At 42.2% G+C, this 24796-nt stretch overlaps 1 protein-coding gene across 9 annotated transcripts; it reads left to right on the forward strand.

Annotated features, from left to right (window-relative positions):
- The first annotated feature begins 268 nt into the window (after positions 1-268).
- LOC122436442 (ubiquitin-like modifier-activating enzyme 1) lies at positions 269-23700 on the forward strand. Of its 9 annotated transcripts, none has more exons than XM_043460239.1 (27): positions 269-350; positions 2142-2197; positions 2416-2444; positions 2562-2620; positions 2720-2888; positions 2982-3116; positions 9832-9938; positions 10151-10241; positions 10350-10482; positions 12785-12882; positions 12986-13132; positions 13263-13439; positions 13556-13660; positions 13751-13831; positions 14161-14316; positions 16154-16319; positions 16433-16629; positions 18374-18438; positions 18777-18972; positions 19902-19976; positions 20100-20286; positions 21898-22046; positions 22283-22375; positions 22499-22690; positions 22958-23059; positions 23164-23264; positions 23427-23700. In XM_043460239.1, the coding sequence occupies exons 4-27, from the start codon at positions 2565-2567 to the stop codon at positions 23560-23562; spliced, it is 3114 nt and encodes a 1037-aa protein (XP_043316174.1). In that variant the 5' UTR covers positions 269-350; positions 2142-2197; positions 2416-2444; positions 2562-2564; the 3' UTR covers positions 23563-23700. The 9 variants fall into 9 exon arrangements, with proteins under 9 accessions (XP_043316174.1, XP_043316173.1, XP_043316169.1 ...); XM_043460238.1 differs by having other exon boundaries at positions 283-350; positions 2328-2472; XM_043460234.1 differs by having other exon boundaries at positions 283-350; positions 2328-2444.
- Positions 23701-24796: the final 1096 nt, after the last annotated feature.

The raw sequence follows: 24796 nt of genomic DNA on the forward strand, positions 1-24796 counted from the left end.
TCTTGTTTTGATAGGCCAACACTTTACCACTGAGCTATGAAGGCAGTCCACAAAAACGATGTAACTACTGTATTTTACTTTTTACTTTGTACGGATTTTAAAATGGCAAGCCATTCCAAAGTTATTTACTGGAGAATTACATGGACAGAGGAGCCTGTGGGATTACAATCCCTGGTAGGAAATGACTGAGCTAGTAACGCTAGTGATTGCAACCACTAGAGGGAGCTGTCTTCCCACTTCCTGTGGCACACGTAATGACGTCAGCCGTATTCCCTAGTGGGCGTGACAGAAAGTCAGGAAACGCTTTCGACGACAAGCGTAGCGGTCGCCATTTTGTCTCGGCGTTTGAGGTAAAAATGTATATCCGCGAAAGGGACAGCAGGGAGAGCAGGGAAGGCTGAGGCTGCAGCAACTATCGTTAGGTAGTCGGAGGGGGAGGAGGAGCAAAAAGAGTGCGGTGTTGGGTTTGGCTTCTGTTCCACGTGGAGTTGCCAGCGGAGCCACCTGGAGAGTCGGAATTGGTAACAAATGGCTTTTCTCCGCTACCCTCCCTGGCAGCATTATCGGGAAGGGATTTTTAGGCAGCTTTTTTCGGTAGCGTTTTCGGGAAGGGTTTTCAGGAGCTCCTGGGATACAGGAGAAGGGACAACAGAGGGTGAGTTGGTTGGATGGTATCACTGACTCAGTGGACGTGGGTTTGGGTGGACTCGGAGAGTTGATGATGGACAGCGAGGCCTGGCGTGCAGTGTTTGATGGGGTTGCAAAGAGTCAGACATGACTGAGCGACTGAACTGAACTGGGATACCCTAAACTGAGCTTAAGGGGCGGTGTAGGTGCAGGCGCAAGGGCATAACATTCAAGTGCAGGGTGGATGTTACCGTTTCTTCCCTTGGGTTGCAAAATCGGACCTCAGGGCTCCGGAGGCCCTGATTTCTGCCTTTAGAGGCTCAGGTCCAACATATCTAGTCAGTGGCATATCTAGTCTCATTCCCTAGTATGTTACAGCACCAGATTCAGAATTGCTAGTCTTGTATTCCTATGAAGACCTTAAATTAAAATTATTACCCTCACAGCTTCCAAGAGGAACTAGAGCCCAGGCAAGGTCTGTTTACCCTTCAGTTTCTTCGAAGAGACCTTTCTCTGACATCTTTGCTTAGACACCATTTCACTCCCTCATTTTCTCCTCCTAGTCACTTTTAAGAGATTAATGTATATTAATTAATTAATAGATTTATACACACACACACACACACACACACACACACACACACAAAAGGCTAGTGAATACTACTGACCCTAATGCCTGCTCAGAGACTGCGGCCACACTGCTTAGCCTGATTGTAATCGCTTACCATGGAGATCACACTGGGCCCAGTATTTCCAGTTAAAATACATTTTTTTAACGTGTCAGTTTAAAGACATTTCATTTCTACACCACCTTTAAGAAATGTTCCTGTACCCAAGATTTCTGCTTAGTTGCCCAGCTCCGCAAACTCGACTTTAGCATTTGCATCAAGAAACGCCTCTGAACCCAACTTTGTTGTACAGTAACATGCTTTACTCATAAGGCATCATATACTGTTGGAGAATACCCAGTTTCTTCATTGTGTCACAGTTCTTTTCAAATAACCCCAAGTATCAGCCCTCAGAACCCCCTAAGGAATAAGACACCAGGAAGGAATTCTTTGGATATATAGTCGTTCAGACATCCTTCCCGACTTCCCTTCATCACTGTGGCAGTGTTTGATAACACCATGTCAGATTTTGGTCCTAAGATTTCTGTTAGAGGCTCATAGTCCCAGGCTTGCCTGGAGCTCTATCTGTGGATTCAAAAAGTAGCTAACTTTCTAGCTTTTTAAAAGATCCTGTTACTCCACATCTTGCTTTATAGTATACCCTAAGGGCCTTGGGAGGCCCCTGGCATCCTCGTTCAGAAGCTGGAAATCTTGACTTCCAGTCTCATTGGCGCATATAGCATTATCATATCCCCTCCTCCAACAGCCTTAGATCAGAAAGCATCCCCTTCTCAGCATCTATTCAGCCTGCGTGAAACCCAGCCAGACTTCATGATGTAGCCAGTGGGTGGTCACTGAGTGGTTAGTCTGTTATCTTCCTGAAGCTTTTCTTTTTTCTGTTCCTAGGGTATGTCAGCTGTCTGAGCTCGGCCTTTTGTTTCCTTCATCTCAGAGTGGCTTTGGTACCTAGCATATTTTCATTTTTCTTTTCTTAAATGAGATTATTAGTACTAAATCCCTTCTCTCCCTCAGAGTTACCATTAACAAAAAAGTCTGCCTACATCTGGCTCATCTCTGACTTTTTTTCTAAAGATGTCTAGCTTGCCACTGTCAAAGAAACAGTGTATGTCTGGGCCTGATTGAAAACCAAGTCCTGATTTCTCCTCCGCTTGTTCTGTAGTGTTCAAAGAACCATCAGGATCATCCAGCGTGAGTTTCTCTAAGATAAATCTTGGAGGTGGGATGGTGTTGTGGTTGGTGGGAAAGTATCTCTGTTATTTAAGCTTTTACTTTATCTTGTTGAAACTTTTTTCCCTCCATTCCTAGGGAATGCCAAAAAAGGGCAGTGAAACAGACATAGATGAAGGTCTTTACTCTAGACAGTTGTAAGTGTGACTAAACCTGGTTATATGAAGCCACAGAGGGACACAGAAGATAAAGGAGGGTTAGCCAAGCCCTAACCAAGTCTTCTTCAAATCTTGCAGATATGTCCTCGGCCATGAGGCTATGAAGCATCTCCAGGCATCCACTGTGCTGGTATCAGGACTTCGGGGCCTAGGGGTGGAGATTGCCAAGAATATCATCCTTGGTGGTGTCAAAGCTGTCACCCTGCATGATGAGGGCACTGCTCAGTGGGCTGACCTCTCGTCCCAGGTATTCTTTCCTGACTCCGTTCCCTTGCCCCGGCACCAAACAGCTCGATCTCTGCATTCACATCACTTTTTTCCTTTCTGTACCTTCTTGTAGTTCTACCTGCGAGAGGAGGACATTGGTAAGAACCGTGCTGAGGCATCACAGCCCTGCCTTGCTGAACTCAACCACTATGTGCCAGTCAGCACCTACACTGGTGCCCTTGTTGAAGACTTTCTTAGTGGTTTCCAGGTATCTTGCAACATCAACTTGCCTTACTTTTCTCAGATTCATTTTCTGGTTTGTCCAATATATTTTTTAATGGACTGGGCCTGTGGGTGCTGATAACTCTGCTTGGGGTTTCCCAGAGAACTTGGGCACTGGAATTCTTGTTATAGTGGTAGGAACTTACCCTTGTGAATAGGGAAGACGATTCGGACAAGGACTCTTTCCAAATTGTTGCTGAGCAGGGTTAGTTTTGCCCTGTTTTGTTTAGTATTAAAATGGAAAGTAATGAAAGTGTAGTGATTTGGGGTTAAATGCCAACTTTTACAGAGTATGTGAAGGGGCATACTGGGTTGTAGGCAGGTAGGAGTGGGTGTCCATTTTTCAGAGAAGTGAATTCGTTGGTCTTCAGATTCTGTCCCATTAATACCTCTTTACATTTCTTGTCATAGTCTGGGAATTCATATTTATCTTGCACTTTCACCCTCACTGATTATTGTTACAGTCTTTGTAGACCGGGACCTGGGGATTAGAGTTGACCAGACGAGGGAAGCAGGGGACCCAAGTCCCGAGTGAAACAAGGTTGCTTTGTTTGCAGAAACACACATTTATGTATTTTCATACAAGGCAGCTTTAGGCAGTAAAAAAATGAGCAAAAACAAAGCCAGGCAAATAGCAATCTTTAAAGGGCCAGAAAGCGTTCCATGTCCTGAATAAGATGGGCATAACAGAATAGATTACATTTAAGTAAAAGGTCACTGAAGAGAGTCACTGAAAGGATTCCAAATAGGTGCCCTTTGTCGTGATCTCAGACTTGAGAACTGCATGCAACTTTGCTCATTCCTGTTTTCCAGGAATTGATAAGAGAATAGATAATCCTTGAGAAATGACACCCAAAAGAAGAGAATAACATATTGGATCCCTTAAAGTTGAACATCCCCCGATAATTCCCCCTTTTTGATTTGTTCATAATTGGGGGTGACTGTAGACACTTTTGTGAAAAAGGCCCTGACCAATTGAGCTTGTTTAGTTTGAACAATTTTAGTTGAAAGGCATCGGTATACTACAAATATAATCACCAGGACAGTTATCAGTGTTACAGTTTCAGATCCGACACTACATGTAATGTTTTAAAACCAGACAGTTTATCAGTTAGCTGTTCAGCAAAGGTTTCCAAATTGTTGGAAGAGGGGAGACTCTTAGAGAAGGTTTCCAAAATTTTGTTTTGCCACAATTGCACATTTAAAAAAGTGTTATTATGTATATTTTGCAGTTTAAATTTGGTTTATTCTCAATTGTAAGCATTATAGTTGAACCGAACAGCAGTGATACCATTGGATGGCTGTTTCTAATTTCTGAATTTTGTCTTGAACTTTTTCATCTATCTGAACCTGAGTGACCCATATAGAATGAGCATCTTTAGTCCAATTTTGAATAAAGTTTTATGTTTGAACAGAAGTTTGTAAAGCAGTGTCTGCAACAATAGCAGTAGTGCAAATGGCTATTAATCTCAAACTGCCAAGAATCAGCCATCCAATTAACTGCTTAGATCGTCAGAGTAGTTTAGTGAGTAACTGGGAGGCAAGTCCTGTCATAGGACCTTCTTCCCACTGTCATTGGAGATCTGCTGGCAACCCTAGACTAAGTGGAGATCCAAGAATCGAAAGGGATTTCTTTTTTAGAGAAATAGAGGAATTAAGACAAGTATACAATTTGTAATCTATACAAGTCATAGAAAGTAAAGCCTTATTAAATTTTAAGTTTCCTGTGGCCGTAACAAACGGAAGGGGAACACGAGCTTATATAAAATATGAATGATTATAATGGAAGGAATAGTTACTATGATTACAGCTAGTCTCTGTGAAATATCTAGTGCAAGTTTTAAGTTTTTCAGTACTCACAGCAAGTCTCCAGATGTCCCAATGTTTAGGTCCAATCTGTATATTGAGGACGATTCGAGGGCAAGGAGGTGCCATTCCGCCGTCAAGCCAGCCAGGGAGTCCTTTGTCATGGAAGTGTTCCATTGAACTGTTGGTAATCTTCCATGTTACTTGAGTAACATAATAACACATAGTACTGTTAATATCATCTGAGCAGTTAGATAACCACATATCATAGGGTCCACAGTCAACAATGGTGTAATTGGCCACAAACATTAATTTCCCTGATTTAGCTTGACATATATCCCAAAAAACAGGAGTGTATTTAAAGTCCTTATAAGTAAACACCTTATATTCCTACTTTTTTCCTTCTCGTAGAGTTTTGGTCGTATTGACATGGTTCTCATAAAAGGACAGGGCAGTAAACAGTCCAAGCAATGTGCAGAAGTTGTTTTTTTGGAGGCAGGACAAAAGTCCACGTTTCTTGAACATGAATACATGATACTGCTGGGCCCATGCGTAAAAGGAAGGATTTAATAGCCTAGAGAGATGTTAATCAATCTGCCTTCTTTCTCAGGATGAGAGGGCCCCTCCAAGTTCCAAGGAAAAGGCATAGGTATTGACTCATTAGTCTATTGACCAGTCCTATGTCTGTCCATTTCGTAACCTGCAATAAAGGAGGGTTAGGTATGGCCCAATAGGTGTGCATAATCAAGTCAGCCTCAGTGGGAGAAGCAAAAGCAAGCAAAGCAAGCATAGCGACAAAAATATTTTCAGGATTCCGAGGAATTCTCTGTTGAGAAACGAGATTTTCAGCTTGATTAGTAAGGATTTTTATCTGTCCCCAAGTAGGGAGATAAAAGGGCGATGATGTTCAGTGTGGCATTTCTTGGCAGTTTTTAAAGCCACCATGGCTTGTACTGGAAACTCTTCCTTCTGGGGATGTTGCCGTTTCGTCTCTGTCTTGAAGACCAGTGGCTCCCCTGGGGCAGCTCTTCTGAAGAGGGAGCCAGCTGATTTCGTTGGATCCAGCTGGAGAAATACAAGCATACCTCTTTTCCCTGTAATAGTAATTTTCCAATTTTTCATTGTTTAGTCAACCCATCTTGATACCAAATAGGCAGAGGAAGGGAGGTGTCCTTCAATGCCTCAAAATGTTTCTCTGCTTTTGTCAAAATATCTCCTTGTGGTAAGTTTAAAAAATGTAAAACAAAGCTGTATTAATAGTAGTTATAGGATTAAAGAATATATTGTGTTGGAATCTAGTGAAGTCTGCTCTGGATAAAGAGGATAGATGTGTTCCTGTGTGTTCCCCCTTTTTTAATTGTTTTATTTATAGTTTCAGTGTTCAACTATGTCCTGTGCTTGTGGATTATAAGGAATACTTATAATATGTTTAATAGAAAATGAGTGTAAAAATTGTTGGAATTGTCTAGAAATATAGGCAGGGCCATTGTCTGTTTTTATAGAACTAGGTGTCTAGGTGGGTTATAACATGTTGTATAGTTTCACCTCGGAGAGGTGTGGCCCATATAAAAGAAGAATTTGTGTCAGTTGAGACATGTAAGAAGGCAGAGGGAGAAAGTTCAGGTCAATGAGTTATATCTATTTGCCATAGTTCATTGGGTTGTAATCTTTGAGGTTTGATACCTTGTGTAATGGGTCGAAGATGTAGGGGCCTATAAGTAGAGCAGTTATTAATGATTTCTTTAGCATGTCGGTATGGGATTTTCCAAATATGATGTAATGAGCCAGCATTGTTGTGTAATAGAGCATGTTGGCCACATAATATTGACATATAATGGGAGACTTCATCATTTTTTGAGGCAGTACAGTCTATTGATATCATTTGTGAGGCCCGCTATGATTAGGATAAGGGAGAGAGAAAGCAAATCTCTCTAGGTCTAGAGGGTGTAAAGGTATATAGTATTCTAGAAGGGACTGTTTGAGGAAAAAGAAGAGAATCATTTATGACTGGTATATTGACGGCAGCATTGTTGGATGCTGCCGTGAATGGGAAAAGATGGAGTTTGTCCCTGGTTTTTGTTGATGGGGACCTGGTGAGTCCCCATCTTTGAGTTTCCTGAAATAAGATTTCTCTCAACATCATATTTAGATTGACCTTTTTTAGCCCAATGTGAGAGTTGGACTGTGAAGAGAGCTGAGCGCCGAAAAATTGATGCTTTTTAACTGTGGTGTTGGAGAAGACTCTTGAGAGTCCCTTGGACTGCAAGGAGATCCAACCAGTCATCCTAAAGGAGATAAGTCCTGGGTGTTCATTGGAAGGACTGATGCTGAAGCTGAAACTCCAGTACTTTGGCCACCTGATGTGAAGAGTTGACTCATTGGAAAAGACCCTGATGCTGGGAGGGATTGGGGGCAGGAGGAGAAGGGGACGACAGAGGAAGAGATGGCTGGATGGTATTACTGACTCCATGGGCATGAGTTTGAGTAAACTGAGGGAGTTTGTGATGTACAGGGAGGCCTGGCGTGCTGTGATTCACGGGGTTGCAAAGAGTCGGACATGACTGAGCGACTGAACTGAACTGAACTGATCCTCTTATGACAGTGAGGGCAGACTTTTGGAGGCTTTTGAATAGTTTCAATTTGTATGTGTGTGTGTGTGTGTGTGTGTGTTAGGGCAATTATTTTAATGGCTCTTATCTCCATAAACAAAACATCTTTCATTTTCCTTTTTAAAGGTAGCAGCCATTGTTTTAGCTAATATTTGCATTTTCTGAGTTTTTAATCTTAAGTTGTGACAAGCCTTCAAATAATAACATTCTTGGTCTCATGAATTGGAGCAGTGGCTCTTTGATATTTCTGATTGGCATTCTCATATATAAGCAGTTTTTCTAACTGTATTTTGGCTTCTTCTCTGAGAACATTATGGGAGATAGCAACTCCCAGTCTAGCTAAAAAATCAGCATAGGCTTCATTAGGTCCTTGTAATATCTTTGTGTAGCTACCTTTAGGTTCCCCTTGAGGAGTAATTTGATGCCAAGCATCAAGGGCAACTTCTTTCAATTGTTCATGCAATAAAGGACGGCGTTGTATCTGAACTTGCACCGAATCAAATTGCCCTTTACCGGTTAACATTTCAAAAGTAATGTGGTTTTGGGGAGTGCCAGTTCGAGCATTAGAATTGGCATGATCTTGGGCCACATTGTGAAACTATATTATCTACTGAAGATATTTTCTTGGTTTAGGAAGATCTTATATCAAAATTGGCCAACCATAAGGAATAAAATTTTCAATAGAAGATGCCATAGAGTTTAGAAGTTCCTTAGAAAAAGGTGAATAAAGGCCATACATAGTTACAACCTTTTTCATTTGTTGCATGTGAGAAAAACCAGTGCCTTCATATTGAGCTATTAGTTGCCCTTGAGCATTAATATTTCTTTACACAGGAAAGGCAAGAAGATCATTGGCCTCAGAGACTTGAGATTGCAAAGTCAGTAAATCAGAAAGCCTTCATCGTGAAGAACGAGTGGATCATCTGTATTCATAAATATGAGTGTGTGTCGGGCTTATTATTGTCATCAAAAAGTATCGTTGGCTTTAGTGTCAAAGAGAGCAGCAGAAGAATCATCATCAGATTCATTTTGTTTTTTAATTGAGGGGACCTTAGTTTTCATTCCTGTTACTAGAGGAAGAGGAATGCTTGGGGTAGCCAGAGCAGGGATGGTGGGAAAGTTTTGAAACATTTTATGTTGCTCTAATTGGGCCTTTTGTAAAGTCTTATCATTTAATTTATATTCGTATAACGAGAGTTACGTTTGTTGATGATTATCGGGGGGCTAGAATTGCCTTGAAATGGCAAGATTATGGCTTTAATGAAGGCCCACAAGGGCCAGAAATCTATTAGAATATTTTCTCTCTGTCTTGTGGTTTGTTTAATTTTTTTTTTAACCCAGCTCCAAATTTGTAAATTGGAACTGCTTTCATCAGGGAACCAGGGATTATATTCAACCTCTGTTTGTAGACAAGCCTCTATCTGCTGATGTGAAACTGAAAGTCCTGAACCTTAAATAAATGATGAAGTAAAGTAGAAAAGTGGTGGGGGCATTCCAGCCATTTGTCACATAACCCTGCAATTACCGAACTCCGTAAGTCCTAACAGTCACTCCATCTGCTTGTCAAGGGCATTCACCAGGTCCCTGTTGGGGCACCACTTGTCACAGTCTTTGTAGACTTGGACCTGGGGACTGGAGTCAACCAGAACTGGGATGCAGGGGACCCAGGTCTCGAGTGAAACAAGGGTGCTTTATTTGCAGAAACGCACATTTATATATCTTCATACAAGGCCACTTGTAAGGTAGTAAAAAATTTCAGCAAAAACAAAGCCAAGCACGTAACAGTCTTTAAAGGGCCAGAAAGTATTCCATATCTTGAGTAAGAGGGGTATAACTGAATAATTACCTTTAAGTAAAATGTCACTGAAGGGAGTCACTGAAAGGAGTCCAAGAAGGTGCTCTTTCTCATGATCTCAGTCCTGAGAACTGTGTGCACCTCTGCTCGTCGCTGGTTTCCAGGAACTGATGAGGAAACATTTTATGTTGCTCTAATTGGGCCTTTTGTAAAGTCTTATCATTTAATTTATATTCGTATAATGAGAGTTAATGATGTGCCATTGAGAAATGGCACACAAAAGAAGAGAATAACATATTGGATCCCTGAAAGTTGAACGTCCCCTGACACAGTATAAAACATGTACTTTATATTTGTAGAAAAGGTCAGAACTAGTAAGCTGGAGCCCTGACCTTCTACCAGTTCCTGACTTGCCTTTCTCCTTTTTTTTTTCTTCCTCCCCTTCACCTCAGTGCCAGTCGTTTTTTCAGTGAGCTGCTTTCTTGTTACAGGTGGTGGTCCTTACCAACTCTCCTTTGGAGGACCAGCTGAAGGTGGGTGAGTTCTGTCACAGGCACGGAATCAAGCTGGTGGTAGCAGACACTCGAGGTCTATTTGGGTGAGTTCCACCTTCTCCCTTTATCCCTAACTCCTTCCTAGGCCAGGCCAAAACCCCCCTGGCTCCCAGTGCCCTAATGATTGTCTCAGGAAAACCATGTATACAAGTCTGCATGTCCACCGCTGCCCATACTGCGTAAGCACTGTCATATTACCAGCATGATGCCTCAGTACCCAAGTTCCAGGTCTCAGTCCTGTTTTCTCCTTTTACAGGCAATTATTCTGTGACTTTGGAGAGGAAATGATCCTCACGGATTCCAATGGGGAACAGCCTCTCACTGCTATGGTTTCTATGGTTACCAAGGTATGCAGTCTGGCCCAAGGCAGGCATGTTTGTAGCCTTGGTCCTTGTCTATGCCCCGGGTACCCTGATTCTACATGTGAGACTTTCTTTAACTTCTCTTCCAACCAGGGCAACCCTGGTATTGTCACTTGCCTGGATGAGTCCCGACACGGATTTGAGAGTGGTGACTTCGTCTCCTTTACAGAAGTTCAGGGCATGAGTGAACTCAATGGCATCTGTCCACTAGAGATCAACGTCCTGGGTATGCTAAGCTGGGGGTCAAGAAATGATTACCTAGAACAAAGGGAGAATTGTCCCTGTGGTCATATGTATGTATACTGAATGGCACCACAGACCAAGAGGATATAACTCTCTGATCTCTCACCTGGGATTTACAAGACATGTGTCCATGTAGCCTTAGCTGAGAACTGTGAACTGAACCTAGAAGCAGAAAGATGAATACTGCTAGTATTTGATTCCATTTGGCTCATTGGTTGCAACTCGCTTTTATTTTTTCTTTAACTTTTAGACTGTGTAAATGTAAATTCTGCATTTGCTTTTCCAAGTAATACTTTATCACTGCACACATACACACCAAAATAATTGCAATTTCATGTGCATCATGAACCTCTTCAAGCATTAAAAAGCTAGAAGAGCTTTTTTATTTTATAATTGTCACATTAAAATTATTTGTTGGGGTTTGGCAGTTACATGTTCTCTACATTTAGATGTGTATCCAGTACCATTTTGCTTCCACTCAGGCTCTATCATATGTTGTACTTTAGTGGTGACTCTTCTTGCTTTTTGATGTTTGAAATTGTCTTTATTTCAGAATGCCTGATTTTGAAAAAAAAATATTTTTGCAGAGTGTAGCATTCTAGATATAATTGCTTAAAGATGTGGTACTGTTCTTTCCTGCCTGTTTTCCTCACAAAGTCTCCTGTTCTTATCCTTGCTCCTTTGTATTTAACGTTCTTATATTTTCTACCACTGATCTTAAGAAATGGATTGATGATTATATACCTTAGTATATTTTGCAATTATGATAGTAGACCTTTGTGTAATTTTCTCGGTGCTTCCTTTCAAATTTATATTACCTCTGAGATCATAGATTTATCAGATTTGGAATATTTCTGCACCCTCCCCGCCCCCCACCACTTTCTTTTGTCTCAGTACTACTTTCTCAGCCCACACCCCACTCCATCATCTCTTTGCAGATCTCCAGTTACATGTGTTTTAAGCCACTTTGCTCTTTGGTTTTCTCCATGCTCTTTGTTGTATCATGGATAATTTCTTCTACTTTATTAAATCTACTACTTTTTTCTTGTGTGTTAATTTGTTAAACATACCAAGTATATAAAATCAGCGCACACATGCATGCATGCTAAGTCACCAAAGTTGTGTCCAAGTCTTTGCGACCCTACAGACCATAGTCTGCCAGGCTCCTCTGTCCGTGGGATTCTGCAGGCAAGAAAACTGGAGTGGAATACCATTTCCTCCTCCAGGGGATCTTCCCACTGAGGGCTCAAACCCGGGTCTCTTTTAATGTCTCCTGCATTGGCAGGCAAGTTCTTTACAACTAGCACCACCTGTCAAGTCATAAATATATTTCAGGTGTCAACAGAGTTCTCCGTAATCATGAATATAGTACAGAATGATTTGGAAGATACAAAAAAGACATATGGCTGCTTTAAGTGAAAAAATACATGGAATCTAATAAATCCCAACAAAGGTGTGAGGCAGAAAAGCTTTTTAAAGAAATAATATTTCAAAGTTTACAGATTTGATGAAAATTAAAGCCAGAGATTCATGACCTGGAAATTTTTGATGGATGGAAGATAATTGTGGATTTTAGAGTTTCAAGCTGCATTTTCATGTTCCTTTCATAATTTTTGAGCTTATCTCATTGATGTTGGATCCTTTAAGTGCTTGCTTTACTTTTTGCTCCAGGGTGACATATTGGACATAGAGTACCTATGCTATTGAAGAAATCAGCATTGTGGGGCTTTGTGTTTGTTTGTTTGTTTTTCATTTATTTTTATTAGTTGGAGGCTAATTACTTTACAATATTGTAGTGGTTTTTGTCACACATTGACATGAATTAGCCATGGATTTACATGTATTCCCCATCCCGCTCCCCCCTTCCACCTTCCTCTCTACGCGATCCCTCTGGGTCTTATGAAAGTATTTTAATTGAAATGCAGTTGACTTAGAATCTTGTGTTAGTTTCTACTTTATAGTAGAACTATACTGCTACTATAGTTCTACTATAGTAGAACTACTTTATAGTGGTTTAGTTGTATATACATTCTTTTATGTGTTCTTTTCCACTATAGTTTATCACAGGAACTTGGATATGGTTCCATGTGCTGTACAGCAGGACCTTGTTGTTAACCATCCTGTGTATAATAGTTTGCATCTGCTGATCCCATACTTTGAATCCAAGGGAGAGGTGGGTGGTGAGAGGGAGAGTTGGGTGGTTCTTCCATTCTGGTTTTGGTAGTCCTGTTGATCTTGGGAGGGTGTGAATTGACAGATAAATCTTAATGCTTTTTATCCTTTAGGGCCCTACACCTTTAGTATCTGCGATACCTCAAATTTCTCTGATTATATCCGTGGAGGCATTGTCAGTCAGGTCAAAATGACTAAGAAGATAAGCTTTGTAAGTATGTGCAGGAGGGTGTACTGTAAGGTTCCAGGTATTTCTCACTTCATTTTGTTTTGCTTTTTTTAGTTCTGATGTGGTCTTCTCTGTTCTCCACCAGAAATCCTTGCTCAACTCACTGGCAGAGCCAGACTTTGTGATAACAGATTTTGCCAAGTATTCTCGCTCTGCTCAACTGCACATTGGTTTCCAGGCCTTGCACCAGTTCTGTGCCCAGCATGGCAGGTCCCCTCGGCCCCACAGTGAGGTAGGTGGGTGAACAAGCCAGCCTGGGTCCTTGCACCAAAGCTCTACCATTACTACCTCTGTTTACTTTTTCTACCTCTCCCTCTCCCCACAGTGGCATGACTGGGTCTTTGTTTCTTGTGTCCTACCAGAAGGATGCAGCAGAACTGGTGACCCTAGCAGAGGCTGTGAAGGATCAAGCCCCGCCAGCAGTGCAGCAAGACAATTTGGATGAAGACCTCATCAGGAAGCTGGCTTACGTGGCTGCTGGGGATCTAGCACCCATGAATGCCTTCATTGGGGGCTTGGCTGCTCAGGAGGTTATGAAGGTAGGTGTGGGTAGAAGGATAGTGGTGGAGTGGGCTCGGTTTCTTTCTGACTCTGCTACTTGCTGTCAGGCTCTGATTAACCAGGGATCACTTCCCCTTTCTTTCCTCCTCCTCAGGCCTGCTCTGGAAAGTTTATGCCTATTATGCAGTGGCTGTACTTTGATGCCCTTGAGTGTCTCCCTGAGGACCAGGAGGCTCTTTCAGAGGACAAATGCCTTCCAGTATGTGATGGGGGCCCACAGAGAAGGTATTACTTTGGTCCTCTCTGGTGTACAATTTCTCTAATCCTCTCCTCCCTTCACATGACGCAGTGCCAGAACCGTTATGATGGGCAGGTGGCTGTATTTGGCTCCGGCCTGCAAGAGAAACTGGGCAAGCAGAGATACTTCTTGGTGAGAACTCCTATTGGGAGCAAGCTCCTTTTATTTATCCTAGCTCTGGCCACCTCTTCTGGAGTCTTTGCCTTAGAAGGGAGGGTGTTTGATTGTACCCTCATCTCTTTTGTTTAGCATTTTGTTTTCATACCAGTTCCTTTGTTCCTGGTCTTCTGCCTCTTTCCTGATGACCTTGCGTTTTAATGCTCCTGGAATTTAAATATTCAATACTAGAGTCTCTTGCCCAACCCTCTCTTACAGTCTCCAGGAGGAATAGGACTGAGGGGTAGCTTTGTTACCCGAGTGCCCCTAACCATTACCTCTCTCTCTTCTTGACTGCCTCCCAGGTGGGCGCAGGGGCCATTGGCTGTGAACTGCTCAAGAACTTTGCCATGATTGGGCTAGGTTGTGGGGATGGTGGGGCAATCACAGTAACAGACATGGACATCATCGAGAAGTCAAATCTGAACCGACAGTTTCTGTTCCGTCCTTGGGATGTCACGGTGAGTGAGATGGACAGGGTTAAGTTGTTGGGTTTTTCTCCTTTTCTTTGTTATCCGTCATGCTAACTTAGGTCTCTTTTGTTTACCCCTTTCCTTCAGTTCCTCCGTTATTTTTTCTCTATGGTTCAGTCTTTGAGCAGACAGTCACTGAGTACTTATATCTTGGATTTGTCATTTTGCATCTCTCCCTACTCTTTTTCCTTTGATTTTTAGTTACGGCTTATGTGAGACTACAGAAGCTAGGATATAGAGGGAAGTTTTATGTAAAAGCCAGGGTTATTTTTTGCCTGCCAAGTGTCTGCCTTTCGGTTTATCATGCAGATACTAGGCACTGCTTTGATAGTTGAGATATATAAGAACTTAGAGAAGTTTCTGCTCTTCTCTGATGCAGTGACATAACATTGAGAGTTTCTCAAAATTCAGTGGAGGTAGATAGCACTGTTTTCTCAAGTCCATAGATGTTTCAAGATTTACTAGGACACTATTTTGCTTTTATTTTCATTTCACCAGCTGAATGGTGAATCTCCCTCTCTACTTTGAAAAGCTGTCTGACAAGGACACAGGGTTTTCCCAAATGACTCGATCAGTGTATGATGGTACAGAATTGTGCATTAAGGAAATTCACTTTCAATTCAAAATGAATTGAAAACCAGTGAATGTTGATATGGATTCCACATTTCACCTTGCAATTACATTTGTAAACACCTGTCAAGTTTTCTGTAGTTTTAAAATATCACCTAAAAATTGTTACTGAAACATTTTTTGTAAGGCCGAATATCCCTTAGGTTCTTTTAAACAAAATATATAATGCATTGACTGCAGTAGTTATGAAAATTCATCTGTCTTCTAAAATAGCTTAAGAGAAATGTGCAAAACTGTAAATACACTCGAAACCTGTCTTAAAGTCTTCATGTTGCAGTGTTTTTCTTAATGATTGTGTTATGTAATGGAATTATCATAGTCTTAAGCAGACTAATATTATTTAAACCTTTCTCTGTTTAAATGTCTAATGTAGGAAATATTGATGGCTTTGCATCACATTAAAAAAAAGTCCTTTTTAAGACCTCTACGTTTTCAACTGCTAGAGTTGATAAATACCAATAGCAAAATGTGTAGTTTGAACATGGGGTGAAAAATAATGTTTTAGGGTAAGAATCATTATCAAGATAAAGAACAAAGTATCATGAGAGTGTAGTTTGCAATGTGTTAAAAAAGGTCTCATTGGAAAGGTGACATTTCCACAGAGAATTAAAAATGAGAGAGGTGGAGTGGAAGAAATCTCAGGAAAGAATATACTATGTAAAGTTAGCAGCATGAGGAAAATCTCAAGGCTGAAATATTTTTTCTGTGGTAAAGAATAGAGACGGTGGGAGATCATAGGAATAGAGAAACTTGTAAAAGTAATAGGGGCCACTTCATCTTATCCTTAGTTGAAATTAGGAAGTGATAGAGGGTTTTGAACAGAAGAGGAAATTGAGCTAATACAGGGTTTCAGAGGATCCTGGTTTTGTAAACCAGACGATCTTGGTTTTCTTTCAGTGAACACACCCCACATGCATTCTGGGTGCTGGTAACTAAAACTAACAATACATGTTGGGTAGATAGAAGAAACAGGTGCTCGATCCATTGTCTCCTGTTGGATCACTGTTTTCTTTTTAAGCCCTGTTGCCCATTTGTTTCAGCCTCAGCTATGTGGCATTTGTCATATGCCACCGAGCCCCTGAAGTCACAGCGTTGGTCTTGTGCAGCATTACTTAATCAGTTTCCAGAGTAGGCCTGCACAGGTGAGTTGGGTGATTATATGGATGACAGTTCTGTTTCCTCTGCCACTACCCAGAAGTCGAAGTCTGATACAGCTGCTGCAGCTGTGAGCCAAATAAATCCACACATCCGGGTCATAAGCCATCAGAACCGTGTGGGCCCTGAGACAGAGCATGTGTATGATGATGACTTCTTCCAAAACCTGGATGGTGTGGCCAATGCCCTGGACAATGTGGACGCCCGTAAGTGTTGTGCATGGGTGAGAACCAGAACAGAGCCATGTTTGTGTTTTGGGGAGGGAGTGTCATCTGTACTGATGTTTACTTCCCCTTCATCTGTTGACTCTTTGCCGCAGGCATGTACATGGACCGCCGTTGTGTTTACTACCGTAAGCCACTTCTGGAGTCAGGAACACTGGGAACCAAGGGTAATGTACAAGTGGTTATCCCCTTCCTGACAGAGTCATACAGCTCCAGCCAGGACCCTCCTGAGAAGTCCATCCCCATCTGCACGCTGAAGAACTTCCCGAATGCCATCGAGCACACATTGCAGGTGATCAGCTGTGGGGGTAGAAAGAGGTAGAACAGACAGGCATCTAGACAATGCCAGGCTCTTTTTATTCCAGTCATGCAAGCCTCAGTGTATATAAGATGTGCCCTCCCTTCAAGTCTCCTTCATTCATTTTAGACCTACTAGCCTAACCTTTTTGGAATGCTTTTTCTTAACTTGGGAATTTTATATTGGAAACATACAGGGAAGTATTATGTATACTATGTAAAACATTTTACTTAAGAAGCGTGTATCTAAGATGTGAAGATGTCTGTCTTTGTATAGAGGATACTGTTTTCTTGCTAAACAAAATCAACTTCTTAATATCAGCTCTGCTCGTTATTTAAACCCCTCTCTACTCAGTACATATTTACGACTAACATTTTGATTTTTGTCCAGAACACATTTATCAGTTTGTTTGTCAGAATAATTGTTTATATACTGTGTGTGTGTGTGTGTGTGTGTGTATATATATATGTATATATAAGAGCATATCTGTCATCTAGATTGACAATATAAAAGCCTCCCGTTTGCAGCCACTCAGAACCTGGCCCGAATCCCATCTCCTTTTTGGTCCCAAAATAACCATCATTTTATCAAAATAATTCCTAATGCAGTTTTTGAGGATGTTTAGGAAGTATGGGAGTAGTAAGAAAATGAGAATAAACAGTTTAATCTGTCACTTTTCCTTTCAGGATGAGTTTTAACTTATGGACTCAGTACACAGTATGTCTCTCTGCCTGTCCATGCCTCCCATGTTTGTGTGTGTATGTATATATTTATAGTTAGAGACTATATATATATATATGTACTATATATATATATATAGTTAGAGACTATATATCTATAGTTAGAGACAGAGGGAGAGGTCGTAAGATGTGTTGGAGTGTGTGTCTATTTATTTCAATATGTAAAACATTTGCAAGATTATGGTTCTGTTACTTTGTTTCTTTCTACTAACATACAGAGAGGCCAGTAAAAGGGCTTTTGAAAGGAATACTGGTTTGATACTTGGACTTAAGCTCTTCATGTTTCAGATCCCTTATCTGTAAAACGGAAGTGAAAGTAGTAACTCTCACAGGACTTTTGTAAAGAAGTTACATTTGGTATGTCCTTGTGACATTCAAAATAAGTTTAAAATATATACTTGTGTGCTTATTCTATGATATTAATTCCTTGAGGTGTAGATACTAGTGATACAGAATTTTGAAATGAGGATATAAAAGTCAAGATGTACCTGAAGGTCACACAAGTGTGGCAGAGCTGGCACTTGAATCTGGATCTCTACCAACAGGATGCTTTACACCACTTTGCCTGGGACTATATTATCTCTTTAATTCTCCAGGAAAAGTGCTATTATTATTTTCTGCACAGTCCCTGCAAGATCATTGTAGAGAGATCATTCATGTTTTATTCTTGGTGTGAACTTTTTTTTTTTTTTTTAATTTGAGGCATGACATACCTTGGGTAACGTGTTCAGCCTCAGAATAAGTTTACCACAAACTTACACTTGTGTAGGAATCTGCCCAGATTAACATCATTGATTCTTAAATGGAGTGGTGCGTGTTTAAAAGTTTGAGGAGTCCCACTGGGATGGGTTCATTCCTGTTTTCCCATAGCAGCCGTGGTTTTCCTGTTGACTGTATTTCCCTGATGATCTCTCTAATGCCTGCAGAAACTTAACTTTGTTTCTCGTATCTCATTTGTTTCCCGTATCTCAATGTAATGTTTTCTGCTCTGTCTGCAGTGGGCTCGGGATGAGTTTGAAGGCCTTTTCAAGCAGCCAGCAGAAAATGTCAACCAATACCTTACGTGAGTACTTTGGTGCAAGTGCCTGCTCACCCTGTCTCTGGCCTGTCAGTCAAAGCATTCTGTGACCATTTAACAGTTAGGACCTACTGTACGTTTTTTTTGGTGGGGGGAGGGTCAGGGACACACCAGGTATCACACAGTGGTGTGTGGACACTCAGGGATTGTATCCATACCCCCTGTGGTGGAAGCACAGGGAATTCCCTGGTCTACTTTCTGAATAAATTAATGGTTGCTTGGGCCTTATACCTTTGGAAGTCAGGACTGACTTTCGCAGATATAAGCTTACTCCTGGAATCACTCTGTAATTCTGCATTGGTTTCCCTTCTGATTCTTGAAAGAGACGCCAAGTTTGTGGAACGAACGCTGTGCCTGGCAGGCACCCAGCCTCTGGAGGTGCTGGAGGCCGTGCAGCGCAGCTTAGTGCTGCAACGGCCACAATCGTGGGCTGACTGTGTGACCTGGGCGTACTATCACTGGCACACCCAGTACTCCAACAACATCAGACAGCTGCTGCATAACTTTCCTCCTAACCAGGTAGTAACACAGTTGCAGGGACCATTTGTCAGAATGGTTTTACTGGGAACAGCCTGCCCCAGCGTTTTTTAATATTTTTTAATGTATTTTTAAATGGAGGGTTGTTGCTTTACACTATTGTGTTGGCTTCTGCCATGCTTTTGACATGATTCATTCCAGTTAATCCAGTTGTGTCAAGCTCAGCAAGGCTTTGAGAGCTCTTAACATGAATAAGCAAATGATTTTTGAGGTCAAAGACTGCCATCATTCTCCTCTAATGCCCAGTCAGTCTTTCTTCTAGCTGTCAGATACTTGGTATCAGTTTCCTTTAGATGTAGGATGTGTCATTCCAGATTCCCAGTCAAGACTGTCAAAACTGTAGAAGAAAAAATTCGGAGTTAATGGCATAGAATCTAGCTGTGTTCTCTTGGCACAAGTTACGCAGTTGCTCTCTGCACCTCAGTATACTCATCATGGAATTAGGAATAGTGATGACCTAATTTCATGAGAGTTTTGTGAAGGTTAATTGCTCTTTGTTAAGTTAGTAAATTAATTTGTTAGTACAGTGCCTGGTGGGCTTCCCCGGTGTCTCAGTGGCAAAGAATCTGCCTCAAGTGCAGGAGACCTGGGTTCGATCCCTGGGTCAAGAAGATCCCCTGGCAAAGGGAATGGCTACTCAGGCCAGTATTCTTGTCTGGAGACTCCCACGGACAGAGGAGCCTGGCGTGCTGCAGTCCATGGGGTCCCAAAGAGTTGGACATGACTTAGCATCTGAACAACAAGAGCACAGTGGCTGGCAGTCTGTAAAAGTTTCATAAATATCTGTCTGGCAGAAAATGAGTGTCAAAGTAGAGTGAGTTGGGCCTTCTGGGACTGAAAATGAGGAGTTGTGGTTATCAGAGAGACTTCTTGTGGCAGGTTCTGCTCCCCTAAATCTTTCTGTCTTCTAGCTTACAGGTTCAGGAGCCCCTTTCTGGTCCGGGCCTAAACGCTGCCCACACCCACTCATCTTTGATGTCAACAATGTAAGTCTACTCTCCTGGGTCTCCTGCAGTTGGGTGGAAAGTCGCTGAATGGGTGGTAAGGAGGCTGAGCCTCCGTAGGGGAGTACAGATGTTCTTTCCCTTCCTTACCTTGCCTTCTCTTAGCCCCTGCATCTGGACTACGTGATAGCTGCTGCCAACCTGTTTGCCCAGACCTACGGGATGATGGGCTCTCAGGACCGGAGTGCTGTCACCATACTCATTCAGTCTATGCAGGTCCCTGAGTTCACCCCGAAGTCTGGCGTCAGGATCCAAGTTTCTGACCAGGAGCTGCAAACCAGTTCCTCCGTTGGTGAGATACTTTAGCTGGGCTGGAGCCACCACGCTACTGTAGCCCATGTCCATGCATGGGCTACATGTGTGGACACTCCTCCTGCGCACTGATATTTTGCCCCTGGCTCTGCTCTGAGATCTCCTGTCTGAGATTGATCCACCGCCCTCTTTCCTTCTTCAGTTTCCAGTGGGCTGGATGGAGACAAATTCTCTCTCGCACTACTTCTTTCTTCTCCCTCTGAGTGGACCATGTCTTCTCTTTGTGTGTTTTTTTCTTTGTTTTGTTCTATTTTCCGTACTACTTTTTGTGTGCTTCTGAGGTAGAAATGGATATGATTTCCACCAGTAGTCTCTCTGCCTGATTTCTTCCCTGGTTCATCTTGACAGATCTCCTCATCTGCATCCCTACTTCTCTCTGATATGTATCTTTAACCTGTTACTAATCTGTGTGTATATCTTTCTTCATCTCTCTCTCAATATATTCCTCATCTCTCCATCTGTAACTGTCCCCCAACTCAAAATTCCATGTCTCCCCTACCCACCTCGTGTTCTAGAAGTCCTTGTCTACATTTTATCTTGTTTGTATCCCTCAGTTTCTTCCTTTGTATGTCTGTCGTCTCCTCTTACATCTTTTGCATTTTGTGTCTGAAATAGCTACTCTCTCACATTCCTGTTTGTATAGTTCTCTTTATGCATTTCCCTACCTGTCTTCCCCTTCAGGTACTTTCTACTGTCTTCTTTCCTGTACACTTTTTTTTAAACTGCACTGTTTATGCCCCTCCTTCCTTCTCAGATATGTCCTGTTTATCCCATTTCACTACTCTCTTCTTTCCTATCGGTGCATTTCCCTGCAATATTCCTTTCTGTAACTTTTATACCCTGGTCTCCTGTTTGCTTTTGCGTCTTCCTTCTTATCTCCCCTTGTCTGTGTCGTTCTTCTTTAAGATGTCTTATTTTATGTTCTCATTGACATCCTGCATTTGTTTGTTTAATATTTTGGTAAAAAACACAAGAGATTTACCATCTTAATCATGTTTAAAACTATGCTTAAGTAATATTAAATACAGTCACATTGTACAGGAAATTTCTAGAACTTAACTTGCAAATCTTAAACTCTATACCCATCAAACAGTAACACCCCAGTCCCCTTCCCCTCTGCCTCTGGCAAACACTAATGTATATTCCATCTCTGTGATTTTGATGTTTAGGTAACCTCATGCAATACTTGCCTTTCTACCTCTGGCTAAGCATGTAGTTCTGAGGCCATTTGTGCTGTTAAACTGCCAGGATTTCAAATGTTCCTCTTTAAGGAGACTTAATGTTTCACTGAATTGATAGACCACGTTTTTGTATACACTCATTCATCAGTGAGCAACCTGGGTTGCATCCATCTCTGTTGAAAATAGTTTTGCTGTCTAAACCTTTCTTAGTGTCTCAGTCGTTTTCCCTCAGTGTCTCTAGTTACGCTCCTTTTCACGTCCCACACACCTGTCTACTTCTTTTCTCTTTGGGGTGTTTCTGCCTTATCTTTCCTGCTTCATTTTACTCTCACACGTGATGTCTCTCCTTTTTAAATCCTTGATCTGCGTGAACTTCTCTGCCTTACTTTGGACTCCTGCTTTCACCTCAGACCCTGGCCTGGAATCTAATGTGTATCTGAGGACTGACATGTACTACCTCCTCTCGGCAGATGATAACCGCCTACAGGAGCTCAAGGCCATGCTGCCAACCCCAGAGAGCCTTTCTGGGTTCAAGATGTACCCCATCAACTTTGAGAAGGTGCTTGGGAGAGGGGTGCCCTCAGCAGGATAGGAGGATGGGCTGAGCCATCTTTAGCTTTTGTGGGGTTTACACGCCTACCATATGGCCCTTTTTTTTTTTTGGTGGTCTGGGACATCTTTGGCTGCACTGGAAGGTAATGGGGAAAAATAGATGTTGGTACGTAGTACTATCTAGAAAACCTTTTGTTCCTGATCTGCTTCCTCTATTCTTCCTCTGTCTCCACTCAACAACAGGATGATGACACCAACTTCCACATGGATTTCATTGTGGCTGCATCCAATCTCCGGGCAGAGAACTATAACATTCCCCTCGCAGACCGGCATAAGGTAACAAACATTTGGATCTAACCTTGAACCCTTTCTAAATTTGAATCTGCCACATGTGACCTTTTCAGTGGGCTGTCAACTTCTCTTAACAATCACCTCTGCTCGTCACATTCTGTGTCATAGAGCAAGCTGATTGCAGGGAAGATCATCCCAGCCATTGCTACAACCACAGCAGCTGTAGTTGGCCTTGTATGTCTGGAGCTGTACAAAGTGGTACAGGGACACCAACAGCTTGAGTCCTATAAGAATAGCTTCATCAACTTGGCCCTGCCCTTTTTCTGCTTCGCTGGGCCCCTTGCCCCACCCCGCCACCAGGTAAATTCTTGTATTTATGGAAACCTTCGGTATCACGCATCAGTGAGTGACACATGTATGTATATGAGTGGGCGGTATATGTATCCTATCCTTGGAGAACTGGCTCTGGTTTTCATCATTCTGGAGGTTTGCTTTAATTTTGTGCACCCCGTGTTCACTGTTGGAACCTGTGCACTGTGGAAATGAAACTCTCATATCTGTGATTTAAAGAGGAGAGTGTAACCTCGGCTTGTCCCCTGATTTACTCTGCTGTGCTTTATCCTGCAGTTTTATAACCAAGAGTGGACACTTTGGGATCGCTTTGAGGTCCAGGGGCTGCAGCCTAATGGTAAAGAGATGACCCTCAAGCAGTTCCTTGACCACTTTAAGGTAAGACCCCTTCTTCACTTACTACACGTAGGGTAGTGCTTGTCCAGGTCCTTGGTATTGTCCATCCTAGTGACACCGTGGTCCCTCCTTTCTACTATCTTCAGACAGAGCACAAATTGGAGATCACCATGCTATCCCAAGGTGTATCCATGCTCTACTCCTTTTTCATGCCACCCAGCAAGCTGAAGGAGCGGATGGATCAATCGTGAGTTGGGCCCACTGGGCAGGGAGAAAGGTTCTGGTCCTGTCTCGGCTAGGAAGCATCAGCTATCTATGCAACTCATGTTTACCGTTCTCCTTAGTTATTTGCCCCTTTATGTCCTTTCCTCTTTTTCTACTTACCTGACCCTGTTATTCCTCACACTAGGATGACAGAAATTGTGAGTCGAGTATCAAAGCAAAAGCTGGGACACCACGTGCAAGCATTGGTGCTTGAGCTGTGCTGCAATGATGAGGATGGCGAAGATGTGGAGGTTCCTTATGTACGATACACCATTCGCTAATTCCTTTATGCGCCTCTTCCATGTTTTCAGTCAGCTCAACTTTCTGGCATAAGCTGAGCCTTACGTCCTTTTGAGAATTTCTTGTTGCTGCTTGCTGTGTGTAGTGTTGGGATTCTTAATAAAGAGGAGTTCATTCAAGCGTGTCCTATCCTACCTTTGGCAGAGGCCCGAACCTAGTTGTCTTCAGAAGGAGCAGGTTCACATATTAATCCAAAAATCTCCGCACTGCACCCGTGTGGAATTTCTCTCAAATTCAGGGTTATCAGATAAGATTACATCCAGTTGTTCTGCCAGATGCTTGCCTTGGTCCATTTTCCTCCTGTTCTCTGCTTACAGAGAAATAGAGACATTTCTAGGTTGGATGTAGAGCATATCTAGTCTTACCACTTACATTAAATCTGGTTGAAGTTCTACTCCCTTCCCTTCCCACAAGTATCTTGCCGTAACAATTTTCAAGGTGGTAGACTCTGGGTCTGGATTATGTGTCTGAATTCTAAATCTTGCCAGGGTGAATATTCTTTGTTTCATCTCTTGAATGATCAGATGAAGAGTTGTCTGGAAGAATAAAAAGATTTTATTAATACCTATAAGTGTTGCAAGTAGTATTGCACATGGTTTTTTTTTTTTTTTTTCAGTGAGAATATACAGAGCTTGGTCTTCTTCTAGCTTACTTGCACTCAGATGGTTTATAACCATGCTTTTTACCTGTGCGGGAGCCTCATCTTAAGCTCTGCTCAACTGTTTAATGTCCTTAAGATGTCTCGTACACTTAGGAAGAAATTATTGACCAGACAAGAAATGTCCCTTTGTGCTGTACCCTGCTTCCCTCATCTGTGGGTCTCCCTGTTTTTCCCTTGAATATCAGCAGACTGGGAAGACGTAAAGGAGTTTTTCTCATAGGTCAGCAGTGAGAGTACCAACAGTGGCCCCACAAACACTGTCAAGCACACCAGGCACACTGTCCAGACGGCTGAAGAAACGAGTGTTTTCACCTGCCACCGTGTCCCTTCCTTACCCTCTGGTACCAGCTTGGGTGCTTAAAGGTAACTACTCATACCCTCTGTATGTCACCCAGATATGTAAGACCCTTGTTCTTAATACACCCCTTGGAAACATCCCTTATTCTTCCACTCAAACCTGGGTATTGCAACTAGCTCAGCCAGTCCATAAACCAGGCAGGCCTGTCCAAATCCAGGCTACTGTCTGGGCCGTCTACAGGCCAGACACTGTGTAT

This window comes from Cervus canadensis, chromosome Y (assembly GCF_019320065.1).
Source record: "Cervus canadensis isolate Bull #8, Minnesota chromosome Y, ASM1932006v1, whole genome shotgun sequence".
NCBI lineage: Eukaryota > Metazoa > Chordata > Mammalia > Artiodactyla > Cervidae > Cervus > Cervus canadensis.